This window comes from Morchella sextelata (assembly GCF_020137385.1).
Source record: "Morchella sextelata strain SCLS chromosome Unknown scls_6, whole genome shotgun sequence".
Classification (NCBI taxonomy): Eukaryota; Fungi; Ascomycota; class Pezizomycetes; order Pezizales; family Morchellaceae; genus Morchella; species Morchella sextelata.
In genome coordinates this window covers 925665-952109 of record NW_025408621.1, presented here as the reverse complement: position 1 = coordinate 952109, position 26445 = coordinate 925665, and the positions used below count along the sequence as shown (strand labels likewise).

The following is a 26445-nucleotide window of genomic DNA, read 5'->3' as shown; positions in this document are numbered from 1 at the left end:
CATACATGAGACCAGATCGCCGGCTGAAACAAACCATACCCATACCACCGGAAACCTCATGTTTATGAAACGAACCTTTCCAACTCCTGGCCGCACGTTCAAAGTATGTCCCCGCCATCGGCGATCTCACCCCACGCTCTATTAACAACATCTCTTGCACCCCCTTCTCTTATTCTCATTTTGATCATTGCCAGGTCCAATCCGGTCTTCCCCGACGCATCGGCCATGTGGGGATCAGCCCCGTGCTCCACTAACATTCCCACGACCCTCTCCCTACCAGCCCATACTGCACGATGCAATGGAGTGGCGCCATAATCGTCCCTTGCATTTGCCTCTGCACCTTTCTCGAGCAGAACTTTGACGACCTCTTCCGAGCCCGCCTTTGCTGCAAGATGTAACGGCGACCATCCAAACATATCCCGCGTGTTTATGTTTTCAGCACATTTTGCATTTGTCAATAGTACGCGAACCGTGGTTGCATCAGCAAGCTTTGCCGCTAGATGCAACGCTGATTGGCCCATCAATGTACGACTAGTTGGATCCGCGCCATGTGCTAACAGTGAACTCACTATCGCAGACGTGCCAGGGTGAAGAACGCTCAGATGAAGAAGCTTCCGCCCAGTGGCGGGATCAGTGTAGGATGTTGTGTTTGCGCCGTGCTCCAATAGCAACGCGGTCATCCCCGGGTCTTTGCGTACTACAACGGCCCAGTATAGGGGCGCGCGACCCTGTGCGTCTGGAAGGTTAACGCAGGTTGTTGTGTTGGACAGTATTAATTGCACCATTGTGTAATCGCCGCGGTAGACGGCCTCATGAAGTGCAGACCGGCCACACGCATTGAGTGTGTTGATGTTTGACAATTCTTCATCGGATGTTAGGATTAGTGTAGCAAGATTTTTATGACCGGCCACGACGGCCCAGAATAAGGAGGTGTATGTTATGCATTTATAGTGGAGAATGAGTTCCGCACCCGCGCCGAGGACATCCTTGATTGTCTCCACCAGCTCACCGCCCTTCTCCCCCGTGGCTACATGGGTCGGATGCAGTAGCAGTGATGATGATTGTGCTGTGATGGTGGCCGGTGGAGTGTGTACTGCTGGAAGGATACTGAAGATTGCGGTTGTTTTTGTCAGTATCTGACTCGCGAGGATACTGTTGGATGAGGCGGCGGCCCAGAACAGGGCGGTGATAGAGAAGTCGTCGAAGCATGCGAGGGTGCGGAGGCGTGGCAGGAGGAGAATCGCGAGGCGGCGGGATGTGCGGATTAGGGAGTATAGAGAGCATGGGAGGAGGTGTTCGCCGAGGTTGAGTAGGAGCTCGTTGGGGAGCGTAAGTAGGTGGGATATAGGGCTGTCGATCGTAGGACTGGTCATTATTACTGCAATTGGACGCTGGAGATATTGTCTTTATGGTGGCGATGAGGGAGTTGACGAGTCGAACTGTAGCTGGCATTTGTGGATCGGGGGGGGGGGGGGGGGGGGTGGTGGGAGGGAGGGATAGATGTGTATAATATGTGAGGTATGTGAGAGGTCCGCCTAGGGAGTGAGTGGTGAGATTATTTTTTCTTTTCTTCTTTCTCTTCCACTTTCGTACCTTGATCGGTATGCGATGTGTATGTGGGTGCGTAACTGATGGTGAATGGGGGTATGTGTATGGGTATGTAGAGCGGTGTATGTGTATGTAGAGGACCTGTATGTGAAGTATGTGTGTGGATGCGGTTGGTATTGTTCCCGGCTTGACAATATCTGGCTGGCTACGTACCCCTTTGTGTCTTTGTGTTGATAAAGTTGCAGGAAGATCTCGCAAGCTGTCCTCGGAATGATCCAGGGGTGAGTGAAAAAAATGTTGGGTGGTGTTGCCGTTATCTTAGACAGTGTTAGTAATCGTATCAACATGCAGCTAATATGGGGCTGATCATGAACCATCACTCGGTCTCACTTTCAGGCGGATTTTGTTTTTTAGCGGCACGCTTGGGGGAATGTGTTTGGGGCGAGAAGCTGTAGAGACAGCTATGGATATAAAGGCAGCCGTTTGGGGGACCGAGGAACGCTGTTCTCGGTTGAAGATTGAGCTCGGTTAGAGGTCTATATTGCAATTTACCTGGGGTTCTCGGGGGAGCTGGTGTTTTCCGGAGGTGACATCGGAGGTCGGAGGTTATACTTTTGGATGAACTGACTGACTAATTGAGGCAACAATTGACCTTGACTAACATGCAGCATCACGTGCAAGGAATAATAAGGCAAATAATAATTAGTACGGAACCAATTAAGGGTTAGGGTTATTATCGGTGAAGGGATGAATTGAATACATTTTTAGATTCTCGGATTATCAGATTTCCATATTTATTTATCTTTTTCCCAAGCGGAAGGCCCGTTCGTCTAGTGTCATGCAGGATGATGATGGTGGAAAAGGAAAAAAAAAAAAAAAAGGAAGAGAGAGGAAGAAGAAATGTTAATCAACAAGGTACTGCTGGAATTCTAAGATGCTCATTTGGCCGAAAGTGGAAGGCTACATAATGTATTAAGAAAGTGGATATGCTGGCCTAATCGATATTGATCGGAAGGATAGTGGGGATAGGATGCGTCGGGGGGAGAAATTTTGGCGAGGGGGGGGGGGGAGGATGTGCGGGTTGCAGATTATCGATCCCCGCCTTATGTCTAGTTAACTTAACATACACAAAGTATCATTGACATTTCACACAAGAGAGACAGGACAAGACACACAGCCCCAGAACTCACCTCATCCTATCGCTCCACAGACCTCAAAACCTTTCGTCCCTAGTTACTCGAACTAATCATCTTGGAGCCTCACACAAGCACAATTAACGCCAGTCCGCTTAGGAGCACACAGCAACCGTATGTACGCCCACCAGTACACATACAGCCGCCATCCTATGAGCCGCACAGTGTTTCTTTTGCCAAACGCACAGCAGGGTTAGTGGGGATGGAAGGGAGGGGTGCTGTTAGTTATTGTACGGGGATGAAGGGATACCTTGATGATATAGAGGAGAGGGGATTACACGGTTGAAGTGCCCTTTTGGCTAACAACGTGTTTAATGGCAAGACACAGTAAGAGTGTAAGGTTTCTTTCTTCCCCCCTCCCCTAGTCTACTCTGTCTCCTTCCTTAGAGCTCTTTCGTCCTCTCTTTGGACTCAGACTCGGTCCTTTCAATCAATCAATCCCTATCCCTCCCTGTCCACCTGCCTGCCTGCCTTGCCTGCCTGTCCCCCTCCCCGCCTGGTCTCCCCCGGCGCGGCGTCCACCATAGCCGTGTCACCACGCCAGCCAGCTATTATGCTATGTATGTTATGGCCCCGCCGTGTCCATCTTATTCTTTTTTGTATTTTATTTTTTAAAAAGAATTCCACTTTCATCCCTCCCCCCGCTAGAGAGAAGTGCTAGCTGTCTATATACTGTACTTCTTACCAACCGCAGACGTCCACGTCCTCTCTGCTGTTTCCTTCCCGCCATCCCCTCCACCCTGCCTTCAAATTCTTCCCCTGCCCTTTTGACACTGCACCCCTCCACCCTCCCCCCCTCTCCCACTCAATTCACCTCCCGGAAGAATTCGTTGTGTGCGCTTGGCAAAGTCTCTCGATAAGCGATAGACGATCCCCCGCAAATCCAAAAGTACATGCCATCCTGCAGCTCTCCGTCTCATAACTAACTTCTGCTCCTGCACACTACGTATTGCTTAACGACTAGACTGCTTGCTCTTTTTTTTTTTTTTTTTTTTTTTCCCTTCCCTTCACTTTCTCTCTCTACCTTTCACCTCTTCCTCTTCCTCTTTCCTCTCCCCTCCCCCTCCTTCCCCTTCTCTTCTTCTTCTCTTTTCTCCTCCTCCTCCTCCTCCTCCTCCTCCTCCTCCTCCTGTCATCTTCTCCGTCAGCCTTGTGAATCTCCGTTTCTGCCTACTTCTTTATCTCCTCTGACCCCGCCCTCCACTTCTTCTTCTTCAGCTGCTCGACCCCTCTATTTACTGTCTGTCTTTCCAGCTTCTTCCATCTGGCAGGCATAGCCAACACAAACTCTATCCAGAGTAAAATCAACCTTCACCTAAAGCTTCACTCAACGCTACCCAAGTAGTAGAATCAGCACTAGTAGTTGTGAGTGTGAGCTCTCAGCAGCAACCAACCTAACGAGTATTATATAAATATTCACCACAGCAACCACAACTGCCCCACCAAAAAACAAACTTGGAAAGAAAGAAAAAAAAAAACTTCAAGATGACTACTCCCCCCTCCGTCCTCGAGCCGGACTGGAGCATGGTCTGGGAATCCCATATCCCGCTCACATCTACAAGTGCGGATTTACATATGAGTGACTGGTCCGCATGGAGTGCCAGCCATGTCAGCAGCAGCAGCAACAGCCCCGAAGCCTTGCAAGCTCCCCTCTCCCTCCCATTACCACCACTGCAGCCACCCCTGCAACCACAGCAGCAGCAGCAGCAGCCTTGCCAGCACCCCACCACAACCGTCGCCGCCCCTCCATCGAAGCGTCGAAAAAGCATCGGTGGCATGTCCGTGCGGCTGCCTATCCGGAAATCTATATTGCGGAACCCGAACTCTTCGCCGGCGCCCAGAAGAACCCCGAAAACTAAAGCAATCTCCTCACACATCCCCTTCGAGATATGGCTGGAGATCTTCTCGTATTGTTCTCCGGCGCAGCTGGCGAAGCTCCGTCGGGTCAATTCCAGCTTCAAAGGATTCATAGACGATGAAAAGATTTGGGCAAAGAGTCGGCGAAATACATTCCCGAACTATCCGGACCCTATCTATGGCTACCCAGAGAACTACATGTGGAATCTGTTAAAAGGCAGTGGATGCGTGATTTGCGGGGCGCCTAGGTTTAAAAAATGCTACTGGACTTGGGGTATTAGGCTGTGCACTGCGTGTTTTAAGGATAATAGGATCAGGGTATGTGTCTGATGTTTTCATTTATTTATTTATTTCATTCCCGGAGGTGATGTCGGATGGAGGCTAATGCTTTTTGGTAGGGTGATGAGATTTCTGGAGAGCGCGATTTTGTCAATGCTGCGCAAGTGTGTCTAAGGCATTGTTTCGTGTCGGGTGAGCCCCCCTACTCCTGAAACACGCAGCACATCAAACATGTCTGTCGGTTGAAATTGCAAGACCTAAAAGTCTTACTCATTGTTTGATTTTCAGGGAAATTCGTTTCGACTCAGCGCGGGAACTACTATGGTCTCGGCGGGGGAGACCCGTGCTACTGGAAAGACGAAGTGACCGCATTTAAGATTGCCTATGATGAGAAGAAGAGCCAGGAAGCCGAATTCCCGGGCATCCTCGCTACTTTTATCGAGTTTGAAAAGGACCAGGTTAAAGTTCAGATGGACTTGGCGGTAAAGATGTGCGACTTCGAGAGAATTGGTATGACCTTGGGATTTAACATCACCTGATACGTTTATAAGTCCCTAACATGTGCTTTTAACAGAAGCTGTAAACCGCCGCGAGGAACTCGCTGAAATCCGCCGTCAACGTCTTATCTCAATCCCGGAGAAATGCAAAGAACACTTTGAGCCTCCAATTCCCGAGGGCGTCCTTGAACTCATCCCGTCTTACCAGGCTGCGCTCAAGGCTGGTAATATTCTCACCGACCGAGGCTGGAAAACGCTGGTTACAAAGATCACAACCGAACGAACAAGAGCCGAGGCGCAGTACCAACAACGCCAACAAGAGAAAGAGCAGGCACATCGCAAGTACACAAGCATCAGGCGAAAAGTCCGTAAAGAGGAGGCATTAGACTACAGAAACCTCCGGGAGCTCAAATCTGCCATGCCAAAGCTGTTGAAGTATGCTAAAGATTTTATTAGAAGGGAAGGTGGAGTTCTTCTTCTTGAGTCCAGAAAGGTTCAATCTTTCATCATGGAGACATTCAAGTACTGCAGACGTACTTGGTATGAGAAAAACCCCAAGAACCCCCTGCCATTCAGGGCAGCATACTTCATCTGGGAAGAGGTAATCGAGGAACTATTTAACCGTGGTGGGTTCGATGTGAAGTTTTGCTGCGAGTACTGTACGATCCTAGGAACGTGGGAGGAGATTATTTTTCATCTCGCAATGGATCACCAAAAGAAGCCAGGTATGCAAGGGCTTGCGAGATATCCTGTGGAGTTTCAACCGGAAGAAAAATACACCTACAAGAGACCTATCCCGAACTGGGATGGCGCTGAATGGCCAGAAAAGATTCCGATCTGTGCCGGAGGACCAAAGTTTTTCCCTAAATACCTGAAAGCTGCCCCTCCTAAGCCTGTGATATCAGCTAGCACCTCTACAACAGGCTCTCCGAAACCCAGGAAACCAAAAAAGCCCGGAACAAGGGATGATCCAATTTGCATGTTTGCGAGCAACAGTTGTACTATAAAACCGCAAACTTCAACACGCATGCTTATCCTCCGCGCCATCACGGAACTCAATGACCTTCATGTCCCCCCCTTCTTCCAACTATCCATATTCTTCAAGAAGATTGTGCTAGAGTTCAAACGCTACAAGTTCCGCGTGGAATTCAATGAACTCTACTACGAGTTGATCCGGATCTGTAGCAGGCCTGAAAAGACTCCTGCATGCTTCTCCCACGATTCAATTATGTGCCATACATGCTTATGCTCCTGGGAGGGAGCCGAGAGCAGCATAATCACGCTCATGCAGCACTTCTTCGAGAAGCACCACCAGGTCAAGGATTGGCGAAAAGACATGCTGCTCATGCCCGGCCCTCCAGATATCCTTGATATGTTCCAAAAACTTAACGACCGCCAGATGGAATACCGTTGGGATCAGAGAGCAACAGAACACCAGCTTGACACAAGCTCTGCAAGAGAGAAAATGACCATTGCAGATCAAAACGGAGATGTTTTGTGTCCGATGGAACAGCTGAAGAACATCATCGTGCTGAAGCAAGGCACCAATATTTTTGAGGGCATTGAACGGAAGAATGGCGAGCTCCACATCCGGGATGAAAACAACAGCATGGACAGGAAGAGGAAGCGGGAGGCCGGAGAGGCTTTTGACGAGGATGTGCAAGGAGAAGGGAGTGATAAGGGGAAGGAGAGTGATGGATCCGAATTTTCTTTTGAGGATTTTATCGCGGAGAGTGAGGATTGGGAGCTTGGCAGTTCTGCAGACTCGTTCGGTGAATTTGATGATGACCTCTGCGGGATTGACTCCGAAACCTGGGTTGAAGATGATGACCAGATGGAGCTCAGCGATATGATGTTCGCTTAATACTCCAAATAGGATCGACTAATGACGAGAATTGGCAGTATGGTTTAGGAGGAACCCAAATAAGATATAGCGGATTTCATTTTAAGTTTGTGTGCTGTTTTTCTTTTTTCCCTTTTTTTTTTCCCCCTTTCCTTTTTTCTCACGATCGAGAGAGAAAAGTTTGCATGGCGCATTTGATTTGGACGGTTGGTCATAGATTGATGGTATTATCCTTATTTCTTTGCTCTCTCCATAGAAGGTTTCCTTTTTTTCTCTATTGTTTCCGAGGGGGACTAGGTGCCCCCACTATTTCACGTTATCATCTCGGGGGTCTCATGGGTTTTCTTTGAATTAATTTCCTTGACTTTTTTCCTTTCTCTTGCTTACTTCTCTGGGAAATACTGTGCGGGGTGTTATTGTGGGTCATCTATTTTCTTGCTTTATTTACTGGGAGGGGGTGTTTTGATTCAAGGACTTTCTTCTCCGGTACACGCCCTTGGTTTGCTGCTGCTTCTTTTTTTTTTTTTTCTTTTTTCCTCCTCTCATGGTTCAATGTTTTCTTGTGGATCTATGGCTTGCTGGTTAGATTGATACAACTCTTGTGTGTGTGTTTGGGCGGTGGCGGTGGATGCGTGCGCGCTGCGTTTATCCCTATCCGACTAGTTTGTGGTTAAGCAATTTTACTGGATTTGAGCAGGCACTTGTGGTATTATTTCGGGGGTGTCAATTTGTGAACATGGGATGAGATTTAGGAGGAGATTTGTGCTAGATTTAATAAAATAAGAAGTAACTAATTTTTTTTCTTAATTTACAACTAGTTGGGTTTAGCCCGGTGCTGTCAAAATGATGGAGTGGTTCATGAATTATCACTCGGTTCCTTTTTCTGACTAGTGGTAGCGCTGTGTGGGTTGGGGTTTGTTTCATAAAGGAGCGACTAAATATCCCGCACGTGCCAGCTTGCTTGGTTTGACGATCTTGGGATGAACTATAGCTACCAAGCATCGGCCATATTGCTCACCACAGGCAGCAAGGCTACAAGTGCATTCCCGTTTCACACAATATCATGTGCGCATGCGAAGCTCAGTTAAGCTTTGTGGGGGGTTGATTTTATAAACATACACTCCGTCTGCGGATCTGGGGATAAACAAGAAACATTAAGTGAGTGAGTTGTTATTTATCGCCCTAGTACTCGATCGGCACATTTTTTTAGTTACTCTTTATTTAGCACATGCGCGTGAGTGGGGGTTATCGCTCACTTAAAGACTCAACGCTCAATACTCAAAGTTAATTAGCTCACAACTCAGCGTCCCCAGCGTCCCCAGCGTCCCCAACCCCCCCAGTGAAGTCTCAGTCAGACTGACCACAAGGTTCTTATCGAGTATTACTGTAACTTCCGGTGGTGCTCGTGCATGGAGTATCACTCGTGCCAAGCCAGATGGACATGTGGGAACGGTAAAGTGCACGGCATGTCAATGTTTCTGTAGTGCTATCTAGAGAGTTTTCAGGCTGATGGAGGCTAACATTCTTCGGGGCGGACAGTGGACGACGACTTTAAGGTCTATGAGATGAGAATCTACACTCTTCAATTGGCGGGGTTGTAGTACTGCCGCACATGTTGAGTGGAGATATATACGGCTATGGGGGCGGTGAATGTGTTAAAAGTAATTTTACTAACGGTAGTAAATTATTTTACCACCGGTAGTGAAAAATAATACCAGAATTTATACCCTTATAATGCTAGTTTTTATGATAAAAGCACAGACCTTTTGGCCTAAAGGGGCCATATAATGCCAATGCATATTAAAATTGTCCACTGGCGCATGGGGAATTTCACCATCGGTGGCGGTATTTCACCATCGGTGGGGGAAATTTTCATAAGTTTTGGCATTAATGATTGGACAGTTACTTATAATTATTTAGTATAGCGCAGCATAAAGACCGAAACCCAGTGTTTATACCGGTGGGGAATGTACTAATGTACTAGGATAGCGTGACACAATGACTGAAATTCAGTGCTTATACCACCGGTGGTAAATAATTTACTGCCGCGGCGTTGGTAAAATTACTTTTGACACATTTACCGCTCCATAATACGGCCACCCTGTTACTTCGGCGGTTAGTGTTAGTATATGATACCCTCCGTTTCTTTTGTCTGTCTGTGAATAAGATAGAGGACTGATAGGGCATATACACTGGTGGTTTTTGCAGCGAGGTGGGGCTGGATATGAGTCTATCTCTCAGACACACGTGCACTACTACCACTATTAGTATCTAGGATTCTGCGAGGTTTTGAGGTTTTGAGGCGTGGGGCATGGGTTATACTTTTTATACCGTTGTAGATTAGGCGGCTACTGTTTGTGCTTGGTCTATTGAGTGGGGTGGTTCTAGCTAGGCCTATGGGCCTTTTTGTTCGCTAGTGTGTGTGGTCTCTGTACCATCCTCCCCTCAAAACAGCGGTCTGCGCCCAACTAGTACTCCAACATCAACAGCATAATTCTATTAGCACACAGAAGGCCGTCTCAACGATACCTTTTGGGCCATCCTATACCCTGGGCTTAGATACTCGCATCCCATGACACCTGGAAAGATCTACTATAGGCCCGTTTATCCACTACTGCAAGGTGGTCTAGCAACTGTGTCCACAGTCTGGCCTAGATAGACGTGCCAGCTTTATGTGTATAAGTAGATCATAGGCTTTCATCTTCCTTCGTTCATCCTATCACCTGTTGAGTCCTCCTGCAACTGGCCCACCTGCGCACGCGCACTGTTAGGCTCTAACAGACGACACCAAAGGCAGCTAGCTACCTGCATATACAAGCTGTATCAGATGAGATATTATTAGGCTCTTGCCAGACGAGAATATGCACCACATGTCACTTCGGTACATGCGTCATTCTCGATAAATTGCATCCTAAAAAGAAATCCCCTGAGAAAGACATAGGGTGTCGATATTATAGTAAGTTAATTGTTTCCTGACAGCTCACTCTCACGAGCCCCACCCCGCCCCCCTCTTCTTCAGTCATCAATCAAACACTAACAATCCCGCCGTATCCAGCCTAGCTACGTTGTAGCAATAGGAATAGACCATCCCCCGCCCCGATCTGGACTCTACTACTAGTACTAGTAGTAGTAGTAGTAGTAGTAAGTGAATGAATGAAAGTAGCTAGACCGCACCAGCTACAAAACAATGTGTCAATGATATCTCCCCACTTTGCCCCTTAGAGCGCGATTCCTAGTTGTCACACAGATCAACGCTGGCCTGCAACGTGACACAGGCTGACGCCCAACGCGGCCTAGCCCCGTCACCCTTGCAACAACACGAAGTCACCTCTTTCTCCCGCCGCAAACACCTTCGCTCACCTCACTCATTCTCGCGACTTCAACCTCACCACCAGGCACTCAGCGTCAATCTTGGTCCACCAGGCCACCACACACCACACACCACACACCACGCACCACAATGGCGTCCGCCTACAACCTGGAACCGCAGACAAAGTACGCCCCTCTCCCCACGCCTCTTCCCTCCTCCTCCCTCCTCCCTCTCTCTGCCCTACTGACCCACCCACTCTTCCCAGTGCCAAAGTAATCCTGCACACCAGCCACGGCGATCTCGACCTCGAGCTCTGGGCCACCCAAACGCCCCTCACCTCCCGCAACTTCCTGCAACTCTGCCTCGACAACTACTACACAAACACGACCTTCCACCGCCTCGTCCCCAACTTCATCCTGCAAGGCGGCGACCCTACTGGCACCGGTCATGGCGGCGAAGCAATCTACCCTGGCGGTCTCTTTGAGGATGAATTCCACTCCCGCCTCCGCTTCAACCGCCGTGGCCTTGTCGGCATGGCTAATTCGGGCCGTCGCAACGACAATGGCTCGCAGTTCTTCCTGACGCTCGGGGACACAAAGGAGCTGACGGGGAGGAATACGATGTTTGGCAAGGTGGTGGGCGACACGCTGTATAACCTGGTGAGGATGGGGCAGGGCGAGTGTGAGGAGGGCACGGAGAGGCCCGTGTATCCGGTTACGATTACGGGGGCGGAGGTGGTGGTGAATCCGTTTGAGGACATGAAGCCGCGTGAGGCGGCTGTAAAGGCTGGGACGCTGGAGGAGGAGGAGAAGAAGGCTGCCGCGGGGAAGAAAGCTGCTGCAGGAAAAAAGAAGAAGGGAAAGGCGCTTCTGTCCTTTGGCGGCGATGAGGAGGAGGCAGAGCAGCAGCCGGTGCTCAAAAAGCCGAAATTCAACACCCGGCTCGTAGTCGCCGCACCACTATCGGAAGAGGCGCCAGAGAAACAGGCGGAGAAGAAAATCTCGGAGCCGACAAGCACGGGGGCAAAGAACGCCATCACAACGACAGAGACGGTTACGACTGTGACGTCGAAAGATACCGACTCCCTCGCTGACCCAGACCCAACACCCGTCCGCGCCCGCTCGCCCGCCCGCTCGCCCTCCCGTACGCCCTCACCGCCACCGACGCGCCAGGCCTTGCAGCTCGCAGAAACTAACGCCCAGATCGCGGCACTCAAACAGTCTCTCCGCCGCGACCGCGACACACCCGCTACCACCACAACAGCTACAAAACCCAAGAAATCACTACTGGCAATCCAGAAAGACCTCCTCCCCGCGACATCCATCAAAGGCCGCAAACGTAAGCGCGACACCACTAAAGACGACACCACTAAAGACGACGACGAGACGCTCGCCGCGCTAAAACGCTTCCAAAAGAAGCTCTCCACCGCCTCCTCCTCTGCCCCCCCTACCACCTCCATCAACTCCCGCACAACCAAAGACACTGCCCCCATCGCCGACAAAGACGCCACCAGCATCTTGGACGAAGACGACGAAGCAACCCTCTGCGACCTGCACTTCATCCCGAACTGCGCCTCCTGCGGCCTCTACGAGCGGCCCTCCCGTAGTCCTAGCCCGGGTGCCAGTGAGGCGCTGTGGAACCATACGCTGAGCTTTGAGAAGGATAGACTAGGCAAGGATCTTACGTGGAAGCGCAAGAATGAGGAGCTGATTATGATTGATCAGCGGGAGAAGGAGAAGAAGATTTTGCAGTTGGGGAGGAGGAGGGAGAGGGGTGGTGGCGGCGGCGGCGGCGGCGGTGGTAGTGGTGGAGGGACGGAATGGGGGAAGAGGAGGGGTGAAGGAGGAAGGGGGGGTGAGAGGGGAAGGGGTGGAGGGAATCGGGGTGAGAGGGGAAGGGGCGGAGGGGATAGGGGTGACAGGAGGGGTGGTGATAGGGGTGATAGAGGGGGTCCGAGTCGAGGGCCTAGGAGGTAGTGGTGATGATTATAGAGGGGCTTTGTGTTTTTTTGTATTGAATAGCTTTTTCAGGTGGTTAGTCGGTTAGCATAGGACTTCTGAATAGATTGGGTTGCTAATTATCAGTCTTTTGTATCTGTTCCATCCCAGTCGAAAACACTGATTATTGACCAATTTGCACAATTGGTGAACGAGCTCTTATTTTTCGCTTACGGGGCATTTTGATATATAATTCTCATCTCTTTCGGTGGAAAGTCGCTGGCCCCAGTTAATTAGCTATTCATTAAAGAAATATTTATTTGCATTACTTATGTAGCCCCAGGACGGTGGTATATCGGGGGCAAGGGTACAACATGTAGGTAGAATGTGTTCTTTGTTTCTTAAGGATCCTAGGAAGCATTGGTCAATATGCAATATTTGTCAACAGGACGGCCAGTTAGGCAATGTGATATACTCGTGACTGGGACGGAACATATCCTTTCTTTCTACTAACTACAAGTAAATATGTATTATTATCGCTGCAGTTGTTTTACGCCCCTTTATACCAGAAATCGATATATTCATTATGGTACATGTACACCCAACACCGGAACAGCCATATATGACACGGCAGTCTCTGCAAGTCCCAGCCTCAGCAAAAAGCCCATATCCTTCTAGCGAGGCCCAGGGGAAAGGACCAACCTTCCCCATCCCAATTTCCAGGTCCGGCCTCTTTTATGAGATACATACGATACGGGAACATGCGATGTAATCCACACCGTACGCGTTAGTAGTGCGCGGCATTATATAAATACCGAACCAACTGCACAATATGCTGCATGCCCGAAATACCGTAAGAAAGCTGCACCACCACCGCAGTCAAGTAGCATGCCAATGAATCCCCCGAAAAATTTCACCAACCTTTCCGGCCGGCACTGCATGTATGCTCCCCCCTTGGCAGAAACCCAATTAACAAAGCAACCTGGAGATCAAGCCAGCCTATATCTCAATCTCCTTTGCTCTTTACCATACCTCCATCTTCTGCCCCAATTATCCCCCATGCACTTCTCAGCCGTGGCAGAACCACAGAAAATCCAAATTCGATCTTTTCCAAACTAACCTAATCAATCCGAATCTTTTTCATATATATCAATTATCATGGTTTTCATAATCAAATCCAATCTAAATAATTTTTTGTCTTGGAGTGGGGCTTGGCGTGCGAGTGATATCTCGTGATTCGTTGGTCTTGTAATTAGATCATATTAAGTTGAGAGGCGCGATCCTCTTCTCCGTCTTCTTCGCGTACAATGGTGCTAAATGGAGTACATGTAGGATAGTCATGGAGATTGGGAGAGACACCCGGTTTACCGGTTGGCCGGCCGCGGGTTTTGGGGGGGGAATTGATATCCAGCCATGGCCATCACATGTGCCGGTCGAAGCGCTATATAGTTTCGCGCACGCTCCAGAAGAAGAGGTCGGTATATCTGGGTCTCTAGATATGTAGCTGATAAGTCGACCAAAGGCCGACAATATATGTGTCGGTGCCGTTTCATCGGGGAGTCCCCGGGTATTTATATCATGTTGCGGTGTGCCGGTGTACTGGTATACGTAGTTTCTAGTCCATGCGTGAACACGCCTGGCCGACAGCGGAACATGCCAATTCCCGTATCCCCTCATCCGGGCAACGGGTGCCTGGGATGTAACTCCTAGATGCCGGGTGGAGATATCTTCAGTCTGATCAGATTAAGCGGCGACCGCTCTTTTACAGCGGCACGATCCAACCCACCTCACCCGCCTCACCTCACCCGCCTCACCTCACGACACTGTTGAATATCCTCTTCCTATCCCCGCATCGGCCTGAGGCCCGGAGCAGCTCCGAGTACGCAGGCCTAGCCCTTCTGCGCCGGTCCACGAGGTGGTGAGCGGGCGTAGTTACCCCAATGCGGTGATACCACCGTATTCAAAGGGCATCTATAATCTAGGCCGCCTGAATATCGAATATATACTCATGATTAGACCAGCAGCCTGCAAGCCCAAAGGCTCTGATACCGCGCCGATGTAGAGCGGTACAAGGGGCCCTTTCCCGCACTCTCCGCATTAAGGACCCGGCCCGGATGTTTCCCGTTTGCGCGCCTGTTCGTTGCCGCCGCGTCTCTCACAGCCCGCGATTTATAGGGGTGGAAATGCCCCTGAGATTGGGACGGGCGGGTGCGGGCCCACCTAGGTAGTGCTTTGGCGCGGGCTTGGAGAGCTACCGGGGCAGGGCATATGCATCTCTATATCAACTCCCGCCCGCCTCCAGGCTGTCTTTGCTCTGCTGTACCAATATTTTATATCCCGCAGATCCATATCCATCATTCCGGTTCCCACACCTCAACGGTCCTGACTATATATGTATATCGCTCCTCCCCTTGACGGGCAAACATCCCGAAACAGCCATTTGCATGGTTGATACGCCGTTGGTTGCGTCAAAAACCCAACTTAAGCTTTCCAGCACAACAACCACAACCACAAGACAGCAGCAACCGATCATCACAATACCTCATCAACCGTGAAGTTACTCCAGGCACGTATCCCAAACCATCAAGTGCGGTGACCCAAAGTTTCCAGGGTAGTCAGTCCAAATATATTATTATATCTGATCACCACGAGAACACATCCAATCATGACCCCTCACTCGACCCCCAGCTCGAAAAAAAACAAATAACACAGCCTCGTATCCGTCAAGCGAGCCGGGGTAAAACATGCAGCACCCACGACCTATCGCCTTGTTCTGCACCGCCTATTGGCGTTCCCATCCCCTCCCACCCCATGTTCAGCCTCATGCAGCCTCCTATTCCTGTACCCACGGGGCACGCTTTCTAGAAGCGGGATTTACATGTTTTAACTTTAGAGTTTTGCGATGTGGGTTGGCGAACTGGGGTGTGCGAACTTGTTAAATACGTCGGTACATGTGCGTCCTGCACCTTTTCGAGATGGAAATCCGCCAGGAAGAAGCAAAGCAAACCAAGCCCGCCATGGAGACTGAGGAGGAAGGCTTTCAGAAATGGTGGTGCGAGGCAAAAATACTCTCAAATCCCGACATCAGCGGGATCGGTGTGAGTTGTTGTGCCCGCCTTTCCTCCCTCCCCCCACGTTGCCTTCCAGCGTATCATTTTCCCCCACAAACGCTAACTTGGCTTATCCGCTAACTTGGGACTTATCACGACTACTACAGGTGATCTCCGCCTTCTTCGTGCAAGGCTTTCTCGCCAGCCTAATCGGCATCTGCATGTACTACTTCTCGGGCCGCTGGAATCGCCTCATCACCTTCCCGCCCCTCGCCTACAAATACCTCCGTGCTGGAGGGCACCTTGGGGGTCTCCCCACGCTTCCGCGTTCCCTCCACCCCGCGAATCCGCTCCGCGCGGCAATGATGACAGACATCATCCTGCTGACCTCGGACATGCAGACCCTGTCTGGAATCGCCCTGATGGTAGCCTCGCTGTCTCAGTTCCCTAAGCTAAGTGCCTATCACGCTATCATGGTTGGGAACATGGCGTGGATCCCATCGCTATCACATCATCTGGCCATCATGTACGTTTGGGACGAGAAGCCGTATGGGCGGTTCAATATAGTGCGGTATGCGGCGGTGGCGCTGTATGCTGTTTTGTACGCTGTCTACTGCGGCTTGACGTACACGAGTGTTCGGCGGCGATGGGACCTCGAGCAGGATTGTTTCCGCGCGTGTAGTGCTAAATATTGTGTTGGTAGCTATACTGAGCGGGATTCACTACTGGGCTGGGTCCTGGTCAATCTTGTCTTTTTCGTGTGTGGCTATCTACCAACTATTTGCGGCATCTTTGTAAAGATGTTCGTGAAAGGGTCGTGGCCGTGGATGAGGCTCGCTGGAGACCTTGTGTTTTCAGCCGCCCTCTGTCTGCCAGTCATGATCTTCTGGACGGTTTTTACGCTGTGTGGCGTGTTAGGGTATCGTAAAGCAAATAGGGAGTTGCTAAGTGAAGATGCGGAGGAGAGGTGGGGGTTTGGACAAGTTGTTGCGGTTGTATCGTTGCTGCTTGTGGTGTTTGAGTTTTGGAAGTCTTATGTTAGTAAGTTCCCCCGTCTACAAATATGCCTTTTGAATAGATATGAAAGCGTGTAAATTCATCTATGAGGGAGAATAGTTTCAGTGCTAATCAATGATTGCAGAATATAATGAAACGAGTCCAGAGGAGGACCCGGCGCTTTGTAAGTGCACGTGTTTCTGCGGAAAGCGAGTCGATAGCTTTTCCACTGTGGAGAGTGGAGGCATGGTTTCTGTAAACTTTTGAGAGTTACATGTAGTATAATGTATGTATCGAATTGTAAATATCTTCCTGGGGCGCTTCCCTAGAAGGGAAGCCGAAATTAAATTGCCGCTGGCTAAACAAGAGATGAGTGGAAATGACCCCAAATCTAAGTAAATTTGCCCCAGTCAGCAGGAACTTGACACCTCAAACACATTTGATATATATTTTGAATAACTACTTCGTCCTATGATGTTGGGTTTGGCGTGACCCAGCTCCTCTACGACCACACACGGCCAAGAACTTATTCCAATGACCGAGGCCAAGTATATATCACTCCTATCACAACCACTGCTCGAGTCCTGTGCTAAGATGGTTATTTATATAAAGGAAAAGTGAGGCCTATGCAATCGATAGAAAGTACATACCATGCTCGACGCCTTTTCTTTTTGGTTGGATATTTTCTCCGCTACAGGGACAATTGAAATATAAAATAAAAGTATCCCATTATATTACCTCTTCCTTTACTTGTCTTGGTTACGGGATACAACTCTGGGGGTCTTTCCTGTATTAGCCGTCGATATCAGTTGCCGATATAGGTAATTGATATTCGTGATCGATATCTTAAAACTGGGTGTCCTTATACGTACATATAGCTTCTGATAAGTGGCTCCTGCAGATCCGAAAATGTGAGTATGTAGATTCTCAGGTGACTGAATTCAAATAGAGTGGCTTGCCATGGGGGTTTTCAGATTGATCGAAAGATAGCACTAATGCCGGAAGAGATCTTTACCAACGTGGATTCAACAAAAATGAAAAGCTTAACAGCACGTTCTGCAGTGCAGTGTGGATGAGGAGGGAGGGGTAGGTACGTCAACACAACCAATAAGATGTGCAGAATTTCTGTCCAAGCTCTCAACTTGCGCATACAAAGCGTCCTGTAGAGTATTATAACTTCTATATTCAGAATCGAGGAATAACGATGCCATGATTTCAAAAAAGAAAATAGAACCGGAACCGTTTTAAGTCTCGGGACGAATCTTGGGACGAACTTCGGGACGAACCGCCCTTACCATGTCCGAACCATATTCCATGAAGAGACTAGGCAACCCAACCTACACAACCGGGTAAATCCGTACGCACCGACGAATTGGATTCCACATTTGGATCAAATAGATATGCTTCGCCACATATCTACCCTCTACATATCAGATCAGATCCCATCTCATCTCAAAGGATTGCAAGGTGTCCTTCCTCCCCAGGTTAGAAGAAAGTCTCAAGTGCCAATGATCCAGTGGCTTTTCGGGATCGACGCAACCCATGATAGGGGCACAGTACTTTCCGGGTCCGAGGGGCGGAAACCCGTGGGTCAGAATTGCGGTACGTGAGAGCCTCTCTCCCCTTTTGTATGTGCCGTCGCGTATCTAGGGTAGGTGGGTAATAGAGTCTTAGACATGCTTTACCCAATCTTGTCGCGTCGTCTTGCCTTAAGTGATGGACCTGCCTGTCGGTTTCTTTTATTTTTTTGTGACCTGGACCTTTTCCCTTAGAGCAATCTCCATATCGATTGCCTGTAGATGGCATGCGTGTACTGTGCCGGTAATGAGCTTGTCTGTCTGTCCGCATTCATATCCAGCTATATTTTCATAGCTCAACTCATCTCACAGGTACATACCTGAAGGTTGCTGAACGTTAATCGATCAGCCAGTCATCCAGTTAGACCGTCCGGGGATGATTGAGGCGGCGGATGGACGTGTGTTGGGGGTAATTGGTCATGCGACTCGACTCTGGTTCTGGCTCTTGGTACTTGGGTTTAGGTATCATATTTAGATACACAAATAGTCTTGGTGGGTTTTGTGGAGAGACAGCTCCGAAATCACCATCCATGGGGAGAGGCACTCTAGAAGTTCTCGAAGATGTGGGCAATCATCCGGAATTTATCTCATACCTGGGCTGCATATCTAGTGTATTTATGCAGCGGTAACAGAACCCCCTCCAGCCCTGACAAATCTCCGTAGATGGAGTCGAGAGTAGGTAGAACTGTACCTACGAAGAGAGTAACGTACTTAATCCTGTGGAGTATACAGATGTAGGTATAACTGTCCTAGACGTCCGCAGAGTAGAGAAATTTCCCTTTTAGAAAATATTCCCAAAGAGGGGAACCCAAAATGGTCGACGCATCCCTATCAGAAAGTAGGAATCCTGAAAAAGGATCATAACAACACCCCTTCCATTCCAAGTTCCCACACCACTCATCATACTCGCACGTGATAAGAGTAGACCCAACAGATGCACGGGACGACATGCATGGTGCTGGTTTCTTTCTTGGTAACACATTTGTTCCTTCCTTCATTTGCTCGTTCTGTTTCTCCTTTTTATTTCCTTTTTCTTAGGTTCGGGATTGGATAGCATGTAGGGAAGCACCGGTAAGTTGTAACGGAAACTTAGTTTTATATATGTATGATTATGAAGATTTGATTTGATTTGGTCTGATTTGGTCAGGAAGTCTTGATTGAATACCTTGAAATTGTACTGCACTTGTTTTTGGATACTCTAAACTCGGAGACTCGTAGAGTAGATATGTAGTTTTATAAGCCAAGGTTCTTGACTATTTTTCGGTACATCGGATGCACTGCTTTTTCTTCTCGACTTCCCTTCCTTCATGCTGAGTGGCCCTTAATGTAGGCTGGCAAGTCGTGATCGTGAGGATCGCGATAAGTCTTATGCATATGTTGTTTTGGTCTTGGTTTTGTTTTGATTTGTGTATCATGAAGAAGAAGAGAAGAACCCGGAGGTTTCCTGCACCGCACAGCACAACTGGCGTGATCCATCCCGACAGAGAACTTCTGTATGGCCTATGCAGGTAGTTTTCGTTTCGTGGGCACTACCTACGGCGGGACACCGACAGACAGGGTATAAAATGTGGTCCAAGCGGGGAATGAGGAAGAGAGTATTTGTTCTAGCGTGATAGAAACCTTTTTTTTTTTTTTTTTAAATCATTTCAATTTCTGTTTCTAGGTACACAATGATCGCGTAAAGTATAAACTATGGCGTAAAGAAACCTATCCCCTAACAAACATATAACTCGTCCCCTAATAAAAGCAAAAACAGAATTCCAAAAATAAAAATATAACAAAAGAAAGAAAAACGCATATAAATAACAGTGAACAATTTAGAGGGAGGGCTAGGTGCCTTTCCCTGTGAAATCCTTCTGGCCATTGGCCTCATGCTCTCAATGAGACTTTACTAGGATGCATAAGCTATGGGTATTGGGCCCATGATTGGTATTGTTGATGTAGAGGAGGAGGAGACTGAGCTGAGGGGGGATGAGGTTCCTGAGCCTGATTCGAGTGGTGAGGGTCCCCGGCTGACTGGGTAGCCTGTTCTGGTTTTGGTGATGTAGGCCCCTAGTAGGAGGGTAAGGGTGTGGTTGTCCCAGATTTCCTCAAGGGATGTAACTCCATCTAAGGTTTGGGAGCGGGTGAGTGCAGAGGCGTTGCATTGTAGTATGGCATGGTCGGGGGTCTCGTCTTCGAGGCTACATTTTCGGCATTTGGGCGAGGTGTGTAGGTTGATCCAGGATTGCTGCGCACGTAGGTAGCTCTTTCCTGATCTTATTTGGTGGATTCTTGTGGCGATAAACTTATGAAGGTGTGTAAAGGGTAGGGGGGATGTGTCTAGTCTGTGTGTGTAGTAGTTCGGAGTTGGGAAATGGGTGCGCCAGTTATCCAGCAGTTGTTGCTTGGCTCTATAAGCCATCTTGCCCTGGTCTATGCCTTCCTCTATCAGGGGGAGGAGCAGGGAGCAGAGGTGTTCAATAGGTGTATGTGCTACACCTTTCTTCGCTCTGGAGTTCCATTTCTTTGGTGGGTTGGGCCGTCCCTTAAGGAGGGCGGTGTGTGAGAAGGTTCGGTCTCGCAGGGTGGTGGGGAAGTGGGGGTCTGTCCTTCCCGTTACTGGGTTTGCTAGTGGGGAGGCTCGGAGGATCCTAATGGCAAATTTGCACTTTAGGAAATGGAGGTATAGTATTAGGGGAGGGGCTTTTGCTTCTGCCCATAGGACGCGGTTATTGGTGGCTCTGAAGCAGCCTGTTGTCCATCTGAGGACTGCATTCCAGAAGGTATTCATTTCTCGGAGTGCTGATGTTGGGGTGAATACATTGGCTCCGTAGGTGAGCATGGGACGGATAGCGAGGAGGGCTACTTTCCTGCAGTTTGCGGGTGATAGGCCTTTTCCTGCTGAGGAGAAGCGGTTGAGAATGCCGAAGGCTGCTCTTGCGGCGGCCGTTCTTCTGATGAAATGGGCGTTGGGGTTAAAGTTGGGGGAGAGCCAATATCCGACCCATCGCACTATAGGGCTGGGCTGGAAGGCTTGGCCATCCAGGAATATTGGGAGGTGTGAGGTGGGGGATTTATCGCGTGGGGTTCTCCAGTGCATTAGCTCCGTCTTTCCCACCGAGAATGTGACGTTCTTGGGGGAGGCCAGAGCTGTAAGCTTGTTATAATGAGTCTGGAGTATGTCGATGTTTTCCCTATATGATGGGGAGGCCACTGTAATGGCCAAATCGTCTACATAGGAGAGTGAGATGCCGGGGGCGGGGTCGTATTGATGAAGGAAATTGATATAAATGAGGAAAAGAAGTGGTGATATTGGGGATCCTTGTGGGACTCCTACTTGGACGGCTGTAGGAATTTTAGGGGATCCTTTAAACAACAGCGTTATGTAGCGGTCGGATAGAAAGGAGAGGACCCAGTTCGTGATGTAGGGGGGGGTGTGCTTTTCTGAGAGGGTGGAGGCTAAGTGTTGTTTGAGGACGTGGTCAAAGCCCCCTTTAATGTCTAGGAAGAGGGTGGAGACTTTAAGTTTGGCCAGCTGCATGGCTCTGGTCTCGTGTATGAGTGTGGTGACTGCGTCTCCAGTGGACAAGCCGCTGACTGACCCGCATTGGTGGTTGTGGAGAAGTCCTACGGCTTTCGCTATCACGGCCAGGCGGAGTGTTATTATTTTTTCCAGGATCTTGGAGAAGGTCTGGAGGAGGACGATTATGCGGTATGCGGCAGGGGAGGAGTAGTCCGGTTTATTTGGTTTAGCAAGGATTACTCCATTGGCGGTTTTCAGGGAGAGTGGGTGATATCCATGTTGGATGAGCGGGTTGAGGAGGGCAGGTATTATGCGGGGGTTGGCCCTGTGGATACCTTTCCATACTGAGTATGGGATGGTGTCTGGACCAGGTGCTGAGAGGTTGGAGGTGGGGCCCAGAGCGGCTTGAACTTCGTTGGGCGTAATGAGGGGGGTGTTTGGGAAGAAGATGGGGGAGGGGGAGGGGCCTTCTGGTCGAGGGGGGAAAAAGGCGTTGATAAGGTTGTTGTTGAGGAGGGTTGGGGTGGGTGAGTTTGGAAGGGTGGGAATCTTGTCTTCCGTCCTGTTGGCCATTTTCTTTAGTCTCCACACGTCCTTTGTGTCGGCGTTGGCGATGAAGGCGTTCCAGTGGTCTTGTTTTGCTTTCTTTATGGCATTGAAATAGGCGTTGCGCGCTGCCTTCATCTCTGAGGGGGGGGCTCTGCCTTTTCTGAATGCTCTGTGTATTGAGTGAAAGATGGTTCGGAGCTGGGAAAGGTCCGGGGTCCACCATTTCTTTGACCATTTTGAGATGGTTTTTGGGGGCGTGTGTTGCTTGATCATGTCTGTGATGAGGGTAAGTGATTTATCGAACCAGTCATCCAGCATGGAGGGGGTGTCGCAGGCGGAGATTTGGGTGTTTTGGAGAGCGGGTGAGAGGAGGTTCCAGTTGGTGAGCGCCCAGTTTGGGGTAGTAAAGGGGGCGAAGTCTGCGTTTGGAAGGGCAAGTGAGATAGCTATGATCCTATGGTCAGAGCCCGAGGAGTTGGAGAGGGGGAGCCATTTCCTGACAAGCGGCGTAGCTCTGTGGTTGGAGAAAGCTATGTCGATGACTCCGTTTCTATGTGCTTGGTTGAGGGAGATTCTTGTATATGTTCCGGGGGTGTTGAGGATGGAGTAGCCTGCTCGGCTGGCGGTGTCCATGTATGGTTGGGAGAGTCTGAGTTCCCTGGCTGAGAAGTTTCTGGAGGGGTCGGTTGCGGGGTTGTGAATGTTTAGGTCTCCGACAGTGATTGCCGGGTTGTCTGTGGCGGGTAGGATAGTGAGGGGGTGGATAGACCGAGACCCATCTCTGCGCTGTCTGTTATAGCAGTTTGTGAGTGTTATTGTGGTGTATGTGTTGGGCCCGGTGCGGCAGAACAGGTTGGCGGATATGATGTCTCCTCTATGGGAGGGGGGGCTTGCGAATGAGTTTTTCTGTAGAAAATTGTTGTTTATATAGGTGCAGACAGAAATTTTGTCGTCTGTGGAGGTGGGGGTGGGGTATATTGCTGTGAAGGCGGGGACCGATAGAGGTTTCCCTTTAAGTAGTGGGGCTTCCTGGATGGCGACCGCGTGTGCTGTTTGTATCATAGGGATGGCGAAGAGGGAGATGAGAACATTATTGCTGTTATTACAGTTGTGTTGTATGATGCGTAGTGAAGGGTTTTCTTTGGGCGTGGTGCTCATTGATTAAGCCGTTTGGGTGGATGGGGGAGCTGAGTTGGCATCCGGCATGGGTGTTTCTGGTGATTCGGTGACTGACTGGTTGGTATCTGGGGCAGGGGTGGTTGGTGCGGCTGGTCTCTTGGGTCTATTATTCTCAATAAGGGCTGCAAGGGCTGGGCAGTTGTTGGAGGTTGAGGCATGGGCGCCATCGCAGTTTACGCATTTAGCGCGTACTGCTGCGCAGCATCCGAGGTTATCATAGCGGCGGCCATTGCAGTTGGCGGGGCAGGTGTGTTCTTGTTTGGTGTGGTTTCTTGCGCAGATGGGGCAAGTGTGGTGTTCTTGTTTACAGCCCTGTTCAGGGTGTCCGAATTTATAGCACTTCTTGCATTGTGTGATGGGGGAGGCGGACCACATGACTGTGCATTTGCGGGGTCTGGAGAGGATGCGGATTGAGGGACCGATTAGGGCGGCGTCGGTTGCCGAGACTGTGATTACAACGGTAGATGTTTTCCTGCTGTTGCGTTCGGTGTCGTTGGGATGAAGGAAGCGGGTTGCGATTGGGGCGATGCCGGAGGCGAGAAGGAAGATCTCGGGGAACTTGGCGTTCAGGTCCTCTTTTGTCTTAAGGTCAAAGAGAGGGATTCCGTGAATAGCGATGTCCACGTCTGTAGGAGCGGGTCTGAAGTTGTTGAAGGGGTTGTGTTCGGCGTTGACCCTATTATTAAGGATTGCGGTCATAGCTTCGAAGAATGGGGCATAGACTGATGAGGGGACGGTGGGGGCTGGGAGGACGGTGACGGCTCCTCTCTAGTTGATGGTGACGGTGAGCGCGGTGACCGGAGCGACTTGGTTTTGGGAGGCCATGAACTTTCCGAATGTAACTGATAGCTCGGCGGCCAGTGTTTCGCGTGATAGAAACCTTCTTGTCCGATATGATACATGTATTGGCCGCGGGAGGGGCCGGGTTTAGATGGTGGGGGAAGGGGCAGAGCTCAAGTCATCTGGTACTCTACCTAGCTAGGAATTTAGCTGGAGGGAAGAATTTGCTCCAGGTAGTGAGTGGGTGGAGGAGGTACAGTACCTTGTATGTAGGTGTTTCTTGTTGTTTCCTTTGCATGATCGTGATTTTTCTTTTCTTCTTTCCCCTTCTCTTGTTTTCTTCTTCCCTTTGTTCTTCAATCTGTCTGGATATTCTGGCGGGGCTGCTACTTTTGTCATGTCATGTCATATTGCTCTGGGAGGGAGCCTTGACTCGACATTAAGTGAGAAATTGAGGCCGCGCACGTCGGTTTCTTGGATGAGCCCTGTTCTATGGTACACGACAGCACGACAAGACTTCTATGGTCTGCCAGCTATATGGCAGGACGGGTACAAGTTACTTACATATTGTTTTGACCGCCACCCCTTGTAGCTCAGAGGCCAAAGCTGACTGGCTGGTTGTTGTCGGAGTTTTTGAGCCGTGGATAGTGTTTTTGCCGAGGAAGTGTGCATAAGCTGTACCTACATATTGTTCTTCAGTAGAATCTCGTCAGGCTGCCTGCATACACATAAAGCACATTCATAAAGTAGACTCGTAGAGTACATGCTCTACATAACTTATAAGTAAATTCACATGTAGCTACTCTAGAGTACTCTACGAGTGTTTGGCACAGGTAGAGTGCCTACATGTAGATACCTGATTACATGCAGTAATAATCTTATCCTGGAGAGAGTTCCTATTCTGTACATCGATGTACCATATGCAGTCCATCCGCTCATCCTCTCATCCACTGTTATTCGTTATTCTGGAGCTCCAACCAAGAGTGAGCAATCCGCCGAATGCTTGGCCATGAACGGGTAGGCCAAAGAGCCACAAGCGGCGCAAAGCGAGTTCTTTGGCTTTGCTGTAATACCTACAGCTCTCCATACTGTATCATCCCAGGCCCGATCTCAGGAGAGTTTGGATAGGGTAGCAATCTGTCTTTTTGGCTGTGACCCCCTTTCCTTCCTCTTCCTCTCGCTCCAATTGATGCTGCACTCTCCCACTTTTCCTCATTCTCCCCTCGCATCGCATCGCATCTAAATAGCCAACCAGACAGCTAGCCGTCGTTGTTGCTGCTCCCGTGCCTCTTAGCAGTATAATCCACATAACTTATGTAGCGTAGGAGATCCTTCCGTCATTCCCCAATAAGTTTTTACAAACGTTCAGCAAATTTATCTCCAAGTGGTCAGCCAGCTGCAGACTTCTCGAACGAGCTTGTAAAGGTTACACTTGATTCGCCTGTCTTCGTGTGCTCGTGCTTCTAGTGCATCTACTTTTTCTTTCGTTTTTTTCGTTTTTTTTCACACTCATTTCCCCCCAGCTTTGTTGCTGCCCGAACCGTCTCCCCCCCGTAGCTATTCAGACTACCCGTGCCCTCCTCCGTCGGCTCTGATCACACCTCCTTTTTCAATCAGACCCCCGTCACACTCTAACCACCCCTCCTCCACCCCCCTTCAGGACATTTCGCTCCTATTCATCTCATCACTCATTCATTCACTCTTCAACGCCTTCCTTTCCTCAACCCCCTACTACACCTACCCCCTCCACCGCCACAAATCTTACTCTGGTGGACTGGAACACCCCTTACCACATTTCACGACGAGACTAGAGACGGAGAAAACCCCTCATCATAACGACTTCCCCGCCCCTTTCCCGTTAACGAGACCCACGCCTTTTAACGATTATTCACGAGCCACGCAACGGAAAGACGACTTTGTGACATTATCGAGAGAAAGAATAGCAAAAATTATATCCTACTCATCCTAAAAAGGCATCAGCATTTGTCCAGCATCATCTTCTTCGTTCGGGTTCATATATTTCTATATTTTTTTTCCACATTACAAAAGAAAGACTTCAATTTAAATCGGGACGATCTTCCGAGAAAGCATTCACAACAATACCGCACTTCTAATACAAGGTTCGCTACAACAAAATCATTTAATTCCAATAAAGAAAACAGAGAGAGAACGACGAAACGTCACTGCAAGAGTCATCTAGAGAAGAAACTACGGTTACGTTAAGACGGTAGTTGGTTTATTTGGTGATCTGACGTCGTTCAGGAATCATCAAAGTTTTTCTTTTCTTTTCCTTTCTTTTCCAACAAAGGGGCTTCGATATCCTTCACTTTTAAACTTGACCAAAA

At 49.4% G+C, this 26445-nt stretch overlaps 6 protein-coding genes across 6 annotated transcripts; 3 read left to right on the top strand and 3 right to left on the bottom strand.

The window, feature by feature from the left end:
- Window positions 1-98: 98 nt before the first annotated feature.
- Window positions 99-1373, bottom strand: H6S33_011377 (uncharacterized protein; the record flags this gene model as incomplete). Its single annotated transcript, XM_044842732.1, has 1 exon — window positions 99-1373. One exon carries the CDS (start codon window positions 1371-1373, stop codon window positions 99-101), a length of 1275 nt encoding a protein of 424 aa, XP_044696145.1.
- Window positions 1374-4226: 2853 nt separating this feature from the next.
- On the top strand, window positions 4227-7238 carry H6S33_011376 (uncharacterized protein; the record flags this gene model as incomplete). The annotated part of the gene is made up of 4 exons (XM_044842731.1): window positions 4227-4916; window positions 4997-5069; window positions 5166-5387; window positions 5452-7238. The coding sequence occupies 4 exons, from the start codon at window positions 4227-4229 to the stop codon at window positions 7236-7238; spliced, it is 2772 nt and encodes a 923-aa protein (XP_044696144.1).
- A 3439-nt stretch (window positions 7239-10677) lies between these two features.
- On the top strand, window positions 10678-12503 carry H6S33_011375 (uncharacterized protein; the record flags this gene model as incomplete). Its single annotated transcript, XM_044842730.1, has 2 exons — window positions 10678-10712; window positions 10793-12503. 2 exons carry the CDS (start codon window positions 10678-10680, stop codon window positions 12501-12503), a joined length of 1746 nt encoding a protein of 581 aa, XP_044696143.1.
- Window positions 12504-15439: 2936 nt separating this feature from the next.
- H6S33_011374 (uncharacterized protein) lies at window positions 15440-16777 on the top strand (the record flags this gene model as incomplete). Its single annotated transcript, XM_044842729.1, has 3 exons — window positions 15440-15562; window positions 15682-16555; window positions 16656-16777. 3 exons carry the CDS (start codon window positions 15440-15442, stop codon window positions 16775-16777), a joined length of 1119 nt encoding a protein of 372 aa, XP_044696142.1.
- Window positions 16778-21590: 4813 nt separating this feature from the next.
- On the bottom strand, window positions 21591-23203 carry H6S33_011373 (uncharacterized protein; the record flags this gene model as incomplete). Its single annotated transcript, XM_044842728.1, has 2 exons — window positions 21591-21614; window positions 21668-23203. 2 exons carry the CDS (start codon window positions 23201-23203, stop codon window positions 21591-21593), a joined length of 1560 nt encoding a protein of 519 aa, XP_044696141.1.
- A 99-nt stretch (window positions 23204-23302) lies between these two features.
- Window positions 23303-24019, bottom strand: H6S33_011372 (uncharacterized protein; the record flags this gene model as incomplete). The annotated part of the gene is made up of 1 exon (XM_044842727.1): window positions 23303-24019. The coding sequence occupies one exon, from the start codon at window positions 24017-24019 to the stop codon at window positions 23303-23305; it is 717 nt and encodes a 238-aa protein (XP_044696140.1).
- Window positions 24020-26445: the final 2426 nt, after the last annotated feature.